The 10,000-nt window shown below is 45.4% G+C and overlaps 2 protein-coding genes across 3 annotated transcripts in view; both read left to right on the top strand.

Annotated features, from left to right (window-relative positions):
- Positions 1–5,742, top strand: part of LOC143121967 (protein kinase C beta type-like) — a 74,055-nt gene extending 68,313 nt beyond the window's left edge. The window contains exon 17 of one of the 2 annotated variants that reach the window (XM_076282726.1): positions 163–5,742. In XM_076282726.1, the coding sequence (XP_076138841.1) occupies positions 163–315 (153 nt within the window). In that variant the 3' untranslated portion in view covers positions 316–5,742. The remainder of the gene's footprint in view (positions 1–162) is intronic. The other variant, XM_076282736.1, reaches the window with a different exon arrangement.
- Positions 5,743–7,461: 1,719 nt separating this feature from the next.
- LOC143117197 (voltage-dependent calcium channel gamma-3 subunit-like) overlaps positions 7,462–10,000 on the top strand; it is an 11,334-nt gene continuing 8,795 nt past the window's right edge. Inside the window, exon 1 of the mRNA XM_076278767.1 lies at positions 7,462–7,672. Within this exon, the coding sequence (XP_076134882.1) occupies positions 7,462–7,672 (211 nt within the window). The remainder of the gene's footprint in view (positions 7,673–10,000) is intronic.

Genomic DNA, 10,000 nt, shown 5'->3' with positions numbered 1-10,000 from the left:
CCCTTGCTCTCTCTCTCTCTCACTCTGTCTCTATCACACGTTCCCTCATCTCTCTCTCTCTCACTCTGTCTCTATCACACGTTCCCTTGCTCTCTCGCTCTTTCTCTATCTGTCTCTATCACATGTTCCCTTGTTCTCTCTCTCTCTCTCCTACCGCTGTAGAAAAACCGGCGGGACGTAGGGAACTTTGATAAGGAGTTCACCAAGATGGCCGTTGAGTTGACCCCCACAGATAAGCTCTTCATCATGAATCTCGACCAGACCGAGTTCCAGGGCTTCTCCTACACTAACCCCGAGTTCGTCATCCAAGTCTAGAACATTCTAGAACATTCCAGAGTGCCCACCGTGAACATTCTCACACAACCCAGAGATGCCACATTTGAACATTCTGTCCACTACAGGGTTCCATGTATGATGTTGTATCCCAGCACAGAGTTCCATGCCTGACGTTCTAGTCCAGCCATGCCTGACCAGAGTTCTATGTGTCAAGTACAAACAAAGCTACTGCCCCAACCCAACATCAACTGCCCCAAGCCACTCCCCTGCTGCTCCAACCCAACATCAACTGCCCCAGGCCACCCCCTGCTACTCCAACCCCAGGGCCATCCCTCTATATCCCCTCCTGACTCCAGATTAGGAGCCTCTTCTTGCAGTCCACCTTCTCCAGATGTGTTCAGAACCAAACCAGAGACCAGCTCGAACAAGAGACCAGCTCGAACCATAAGAGACCAGCTCGAACCGTAAGAGACGAACTCGAACCAGAGACCAGCTGGAACTGGAAGAGACCAGTTCAAACCTAATGACAGTTCTAATGGATATGTGTGTGTGTGTGTGTGTGTGTGAAAGACAGCTCGGACAGGTTTATCTGAGCATTTTAGTAACAGCTGCTGTGAGGAGCACAAAAAACACCACACACACACACACACACAGGACACTCACACACATGCATAAACACACACTTGCACACAGACACACATATGCATGACACTCACACCCATGCATATACACACATGCACACACACATGCATACACACAAACACACACATGCATACACACGCATACACACACACACACACACACACATGCATACACACACACACACATACACACACACACACATACACACACACATAAAAACACCAGTGTTGCGCGGTCCGCCCGAAATTTAGCGGTCGCCCGCAGATTACGAGTCATAATTTTTCTTTTTTTATTATATACGGGTCATTTGTGGGCTGGTCAGTTAAAATTAATTAAATATACATTTTTAAAAAATACTTAAAGTAACACGAGAAGGCTAGCATCAATATTTAACTCATAATTGCTTTTCAAAGATATCATTGGTTGAAGCATAGCATACTTGCCACATAGGTGGAGACTGTAGAGATGGAGACGCTAAAGAAGCTGAAGACACGAGAAGTTAAAATAATAAAGACACCCCTCCAGGAAAAGCCATATATGGGAAATATTTGGAAAGATTCTTAAAGAAGATGACAGTAGTGCAAGTTATATTCTATGTACTTCTTGCAAAGCCATTTAGAAGTATGACAGCCACAAAACAGGCACGACCAACATATAGTAACTCCTCACAAGCGCGACACTGGTAGACTAAGCCCTCCACGCCAATCAGAGTAAGTGCAATTCCCAGACCTCAAGCAAGCAATAGATAGCATTATATACTGACCTGGAACAGCTTTTTTAGACTAGCAGCTAGGCGCCTGCAGAAATAAATGTTATGGTACACAGACTACACAGCCATATCTATCTGTCGGGTATAATTTTGTCTGAATTAATATTTGCGGTACGAGTTGCGGTCGGGTGATTAAAATATCGGGCAAGCTCGGGCCGCTTGTGACCAAACCCGCGCAGCACTTAGGGCTTCTACACACAGTTGCGTTCCGTCAACGCACGCCAGTGGGTGTTCCCGACGGTAGCTATGCAAATGACTTAAGGTATAACCGTAATTTGATTGGGTGGTGTCGTCTGTTGTTCACTTGTTGGTGGTGCCGTCCATCGGTGCAGCAACAGCTGAACTCCTCAACGTGAGCGACGGGAGCAACGCGACGCAAAGGACCCACAATTCAGTTCGGCAACGGATGACGTAAACCCATGTAAAGTGAACCGGATGCGTCTCCAGCACTGCAACGCACGCAACTGTGTGTAGGAGCCGTTATAAACACACACCCACACACAACCCTCCACTCCAAGTAGTCCACACCCACCAGCCTCATCTGGAAAATCGAACCCTCAGCAGACTTCTCTCCTCTGACCTTGGAATGACCTTACCTTAAGCTAACCCTGGTCCAATGCTAATTGGGCCCTGAGCTAACCCTGGTCCAATGCTAATCGGGCCCTGAGCTAACCCTGGTCCAATGCTACTTAGCTGCCATTTATGCATTGATCACTAGCATGCAGACATTAGCATGGTCTAGCGCCAAGCTAGGCTGACAGGGGAAGCGTGGTGAAGGCGTGTTTGGATATGCAAATCAGCAGCAAAGCATCGGCTTGTATAAATGGACAAACTCGACTCTGTGCTAGGCCAAAGTCTCCAAGCATGATGTAGCATTAGCAATACGTGGAAGCCCTCTAGCATATGCTCTTGTTACAGGGCTAATATAAGCATGCAGAAGCTGGAGCTAGCACTACAATGCCAACAGCAAAGGCTGTAGCTAGCGCTAGTACAACAGTGTCTAAAGCTAATGCTGTAGCTAGCGCTAGCACTACAATGCCAACAGCAAAGGCTGTAGCTAGCGCTAGTACAACAGTGTCTAAAGCTAATGCTGTAGCTAGCAGCATATGTGGATTAATGCAGTTTGTCGTTACTGAGTTTACATCCTCCTGTTCAAACCATGGGGCGCTTGCCCAGATTATGGACTGTGTTTTTTATCAGTGTATTGTTTTATCTTTCAGCGTGCATGTGTGTGTGGTTTTAGAAAAGTGTTTCTAGTGTGAGTGTGTTATGTGAAAACACCAAATTTTACATTCCATCACCTGGAGATGTCCGACTTTGTGTCTTCCAACTGTATATACAATGAAACAAAAACAACTGTATTTACAAACAACAAACATCAGAGTTTGTATTTATGAGTGTGTCTGTGGAGGGGGGTCATTGAGCAATAACTTTGTTTGCTCACTAAAGCTCTGTGTGTGTGTGAGTGAGACTGCATGTGTGTGTGTGTGTGTGTGTGAGACTGTGAGTGTGTGTGTCTGTAGCATTGAGCATCAGCCCCATAACCTGCAGTCTGTCTCCCTCAATACCTCATCATCATTTGCTGTGATGCGGGACCTTTATCTGTGTGTGTGTGTGATGTGAGGTTTCTGTACATTCGACACCTCTGTATATTTAATTGAGTGTGTGTGTGTGTAAATAGCAGCAGTCTTCCAGATAGAATGCATATAGCATGTTAATGTGAGGGCAAGAACAACTTTCATGACTAAAAGAGAGGGATGAGAGAGGATGTGGAGGGAGGACAAGAAGAGAGGTGATTAAATGTGTGTCAAGTGCTTCCTTTAATGGTACTCGCAGACTTTTGGGGAAATTAGCTTAGCATGTTAGCCTTTAGCTAGCCTATAGCTAAAAGGGAGCTATAGACTGACTGGAACAACCTGCTTCCGGGTAAATTATGATAAGCTAGGCTAACACATGGACTTCTGTGGGAAATTAGCTTAGCATGTTAGCCTGTAGCTAGTCTATAGCTAAACGGGAACTATATGATAACTGGAACAACCTGCTTCCAGTAAATTATGATAAGCTAGGCTAACACATGGACTTCTGTGGGAAATTAGCTTAGCATGTTAGCCTTTAGCTAGCCTATAGCTAGGCTAACAGTGTCAGACTGTAAGTGCACACACTGAGAGGAGAAGAGTATGCCTCCTCTGATCTAACTCTGGAGTAGATGGCTAATAAGCTAATTTCCTAAAATGTTGTTGTGTTCCTTTAAATCACTGATCCCCTCCAAGAACATTTTACTATGCAAGACAAGGCCGGGAATCCAGGAAAAACAATAAAAAGTAAATAATAATTAAACAGTTTGTCAACTACAACGCATTGTGAACATACTGTTGAAAACTGGCACTGAAGTACTGTATTTATTTATTTTATTTTATTTTTTTGAGGACGGGTGGGGTTGTGTGTATTGTAGCTAAACAACTGTTCTGACCCAAGATTGAGAAACACAAGTGGAGAAACACATTTGCAGTTACTTAAAGCAATGATATTTAAGAAGATTATAAATACTTAGTGATGCTATTGAAGAAGAGTATGGTATGGGAGATTATATATACTTAAAGTGATGCTATTAAATAAGAGTATTGTATGGGAGATTATATATACTTAAAGTGATGCTATTGAATAAGAGTATTGTATGGGAGATTGTATATACTTATAGTGATGCTATTGAAGAAGAGTATGGTATGGAAGATTATAAATAGTTAAAATAAAGAAGAGTATTGTATGGGAGATTATAGTGTATATACTTAAAGTGATGCTATTGAAGAAGAGTATGGTATGGAAGATTATAAATACCCTCATATATGAGGTGGTGTATATGAGTGTATATGAGGTGGTGTATATGAGTGTATATGAGGTGGTTTATATGAGTGTATATGAGGTGGTGTATATGAGGTGGTGTATATGAGGTGGTGTATATGAGTGTATATGAGTGTATATGAGGTGGTGTATATGAGTGTCTATGAGGTGGTGTATATGAGTGTATATGAGGTGGTGTATATAAGTATATGAGGTGGTGTATATGAGGTGGTGTATATGAGTGTATATGAGGTGGTGTATATGAGTGTATATGAGGTGGTGTATATGAGTGTATATGAGGTGGTTTATATGAGTGTATATGAGGTGGTGTATATGAGTATATGAGGTGGTGTATATGAGGTGGTGTATATGAGTGTATATGAGGTGGTGTATATGAGTGTATATGAGGTGGTGTATATGAGTGTATATGAGGTGGTGTATACGAGGTGGTGTATATGAGTGTATATGAGGTGGTGTATATGAGTGTATATGAGGTGGTGTATATGAGTGTATATGAGGTGGTGAGGTGGTGTATATGAGTGTATATGATGTGGTGTATATGAGGTGGTGTATATGAGTGTATATGAGTGTATATGAACACCACACACACACACACACACAGGACACTCACACACATGCATAAACACACACTTGCACACAGACACACATATGCATGACACTCACACCCATGCATATACACACATGCACACACACATGCATACACACAAACACACACATGCATACACACGCATACACACACACACACACACACACATGCATACACACACACACACATACACACACACACACATACACACACACATAAAAACACCAGTGTTGCGCGGTCCGCCCGAAATTTAGCGGTCGCCCGCAGATTACGAGTCATAATTTTTCTTTTTTTATTATATACGGGTCATTTGTGGGCTGGTCAGTTAAAATTAATTAAATATAACACTGGTGTTTGTATATGAGTGTATATGATGTGGTGTATATGAGGTGGTGTATATGAGTGTATATGAGGTGGTGTATATGAGTGTATATGAGGTGGTGTATATGAGTGTATATGAGGTGGTGTATATGAGTGTGTATGAGGTGGTGTAGTGAGTGTATATGAGTGTATAAGGAGTGGTGTATATTTAGGTGGTGTATAAGGAGTGGTGTATATTTAGGTGGTGTATAAGGGAAATGTTCTGATGCATGCTGATGTGCTCATGGTATTAAAGCATTAACAAAGCCTCCAGTCTATTTGTGCTTTTTAAAAATGTGTCTAAAAGTGTGCGTGTCTGTTTGTGAACGAAAGCTGATAATCGTGGTGTCACAGGAATGTGCTATTGTGTGTGTGTGTGTGCATGTGTGTGTGAATGATTCTATCAGGGCGGGACCTCATCAAGCAGAAAGAAAGAAAGGGAGGATGGAGAGAAGAGGAGGAGAGAGGGATGGGGAGGAGAGAGAGAGATGGGGAGGAGAGAGAGAGAAGGGGGAAGAGGGAGGATAGAGAGAAGGGGAGGAGAGAGGGAGCAGATAGAAGGGGAGGAGAGAGAGAGATGGGGAGGAGAGAGAGAGAAGGGGAAGAGGGAGGAGAGAGAGAGATGGGGAGGAGAGAGAGAAGGGGAGGAGAGAAAGAGAAGGGGAAGAGGGAGGAGAGAGAGATGGGGAGGAGAGAGAGAAGGGGAAGAGGGAGGAGAGAGAGAAGGGGAGGAGAGAGAGAAGGGGAGGATACAGAGAAGGGGAAGAGAGAGAGAGATGGGGAAGGAGAGAGGGGAGGGGAGGAGATAGAGAGAAGGGGAGGAGATAGAGAGAAGAGGAGGGAATGGGAGGAGAGAGGGAGGGGAGAGAGAAGAGGGAGAGCCGATGAAGAGGGAGAGCCGATGAAGAGAGAGAGAAGGCAGATTTTAGAAGCAGCCTGTTAAGACGTTTCTGTGTATACCTTTTGGGTTGTGTGTGCATGTGCGTGTGTGTGTGTGTGTGTTTTATTTCTTTTGGGTCGTGTGTGTGTTTTATTTAGTTTGGATCGTGTGTGTTTGTTTTATTTCTTTTGGTACGTGTGCATGTGTTTGTATTTGTGTGTGTGTGTGTGTGTGTGTGATTTCCTGTCGGGACGTATGCTGCAGCCTTCTGGACATAGGAGTAGGAACCTGCTCAGCGACTTCTGACAAACTGGCCAACACACACAGACGCAGGAGTAACAACTCTGAGCTCCCATCATCTCCTCTATTCACACACACACACACACACACACACACACACGCGGGCGCTGGCCAATGGTGTTGATGGTGCTGACTGTGGATACCCAGAAAGCGGGAATACACGATTCCAACGACAAGGACAACAGTGTTCCTGGAATAACACCTCTGCTGGATTATCCTTCCTATCTTCATACACACACACACACACACACACACACACACACTGACAACAAGGACAACAGCGTTCCTGGAATAACACCTCTACTGGATTATCCTTCCTATCTTCATACACACACACACACACACACACACTGACAACAAGGACAACAGTGTTCCTGGAATAACACCTCTGCTGGATTATCCTTCCTATCTTCATACACACACACACACACACACACACACACACACACACTGACAACAAGGACAACAGCGTTCCTGGAATAACACCTCTGCTGGATTATCCTTCCTATCTTCATACACACACACACACACACACACACACACACTTCAGAATGAGAGCATGGAGTTGGGAGAGTGCCCACACTCTTCATGGTGCATGGTGGACCGTTCCTACGTGAGTGCCCACACTCTTCATGGTGCATGGTGGACCGTTCCTACGTGAGTGCCCACACTCTTCATGGTGCATGGTGGACCGTTCCTACGTGAGTGCCCACACTCTTCATGGTGCATGGTGGACCGTTCCTACGTGAGTGCCCACGTGTGTGTGTGTGCGTGTGTGTGTGAGGCAGCATGCGGGTGTGTAAGCGTGGCGGCCAGATGCTGATGACCACGGCCGGCGCGTTCGCTGCCTTCAGCCTGATGACGGTCGCCGTGGGAACGGACTACTGGCTGTACTCGCGCGGTGTGTGCCAGACCAAGAACTCCAACGACAACGACACCAGCCACAAGAACGAGGAAGTGCTCACACACTCAGGCCTCTGGAGGACCTGCTGCATGGAAGGTGAGTGGGTGTGTGTGTAAGGGTGTGTGTGTGTGTGTGTTTATTGGTGTGTGTGTGTAAGGGTGAGTGTGTCGGTGTGTGTGTGTGTGTGTGTTTATTGGTGTGTGTGTAAGGGTGAGTCGGTGGGTGTGTGTGTAAGGGTGTGTGTGTGTTTATTGGTGTGTGTGTATGTTAGAGTGTGTGTGTATTTATTGGTGTGTGTGTGTAGGTTTACAAGGGAAGTAAAGAGACAAACTATTTTGAAAGTGTCCCTGCATGGTTCTGTGTCCCCACATGGTTATGTATGTGTTTATATCTGTGTGTGCTTCTGTGTGTGTGTGTGTCTGTGTGTGTGTGTATATCTGTGTGTGCGTCTGTGTGTGTGTGTGTGTAGGTGTGTAAGGAGGGGGGGGGTTTCACGTCTGAATGAGTCATTAACACCATGATACTGTGTGTGTGTGTGTGTGTATGTGTGTGTGATAGACAGAACAAGAGTTGAATGATCGGTTAAGAATTACAGGCACAGGGTCCTCTCTCCCTCCCTTTCCCTCTCTCTCTCCACCCCTCTCCCTCCCTCCCTCTCTTTCTCTCTCCCTCCCTCTCTCTCTTTCTCTCTCCCCCTATTCTCTCCATCTCTTTGACCTATATCACTTCAGCATCAGTTTGTAATGGAATGTGTAATGAACCATGTGTGCTGCTAAAAGGACATCAATGACTGTGTGAGTGTGAGTTTGTGTGTGTGTGTGTGTGTGTGTGTGTGTGTGTGTGTGTGTGTGTGTGTGTGTGTGTGTGTTTCAGAGACAGACAGAGAGACTAATCAGTTTCCATTAAAAACAACATTAAACTAATCTGTGCAATCCACACACACAGGCACACAGTCTCTCTCTCACGCTCAAACACAGGCACTCACACACACACAGACACACACACACTCACACACACACACACACACACAGGCACTCACACACACACAGACACACACACGGTGTACTATATTCTGTATTGACTGCTCTTCCTGGAGTGGATCCATGTGACACATGACCTCTGACCCCTTCATCACACACACACACACACACACACACACACACACTCTCTCTCACACACACACACACACACACACACACACACTCTCTCTCACACACACACACACACACACACACACACACACAGGCACTCACACACACACAGACACACACACACTCACACACACTCACACACACACACACACACACACACACACACACACACTCTCTCACACACACACACACACACACACACACACACACTCTCTCACACACACACACACACACACACACACACACACTCACACACACTCTCTCACACACACACACACACACACACACACACACACACACACACACACACACTCACACACACTCTCTCACACACACACACACACACACCACTCACATACACACACACTCTCTCACACACACTCACACACACACACTCTCTCTCTCACACACATATATACAGGGTGCGATTTGTAGGGGGGGATGGTGAGGATTTCCCACCCTCTGGTTTTCCTATCCCTACCTCTGCTAAATTATTTTTATCGTCGGGGGGGACAACATTTATCCCCCTCTGCCCCTCATATTGATTAATGCTACTTTATATAAGTAAAGCGCTGCAACGTGAGAACAGTCTAGTAGGCTAGCCTACATAATAATCTGACATCAGAAACGCACCGTCACCGTCAGCACTGATGCTGCTGACACAGTGGCTGCGTGATAACTTAATTTGGCCTTGATCGTGCAGAATGACGAGTGTGTAATCCAGGGATGTCAAAGTTTTTTTTGGCCCGCGGGCTGCTTATTTGTGGCCCGCGAGGTCATTATTCAATCTGTATTAGAAGTGGCCCGCCGCGTAGTTTATACAGCGCATCCATATCTGAGCTGGCCCGACAGTATTCTCTTCAGCGCATCCGCGTTAGAGCTGGCCCAGCACGCTATTCTATTCAGCGCATGAGCGCAGCCCAGGGCAACGCAGCCCATCAAGTTGCTACATACTGTACAGTGTATCATACACCGATAACACCTCAAATCCCAAAATGCGTTGCATCGTTAATGCCGCCTTTTCTGTTCATAAACAAAACATGTAGGCTATCCATGCAACCAGACAAACTATCAACGAAAAAATGTCGAAGCGAAAGATTGCTAATCGGAGCTTTCAAGATAGGTGGGAAAATGATTATATGTTCATATTATTCAAGGACAAACCCGTTTGCTTGGTATGTGGATTCACCGTAGCTGTCACTAAAGAGTACAACATAAAACGGTACTACGTTGAACGTGAACTGTCATGACGTGAACGTGAACTGTCATGAGA

Source organism: Alosa pseudoharengus, unplaced genomic scaffold (genome assembly GCF_046254945.1).
Source record: "Alosa pseudoharengus isolate Yale_2024_CS ecotype anadromous, Long Island Sound unplaced genomic scaffold, YU_APseudo_1.1 YU_APseudo_1.1_scf_1, whole genome shotgun sequence".
NCBI classification, from domain to species: domain Eukaryota; kingdom Metazoa; phylum Chordata; class Actinopteri; order Clupeiformes; family Clupeidae; genus Alosa; species Alosa pseudoharengus.
The sequence above is the reverse complement of the archived record's forward strand: the minus strand, read 5'-3'. Positions and strand labels throughout refer to the sequence as shown.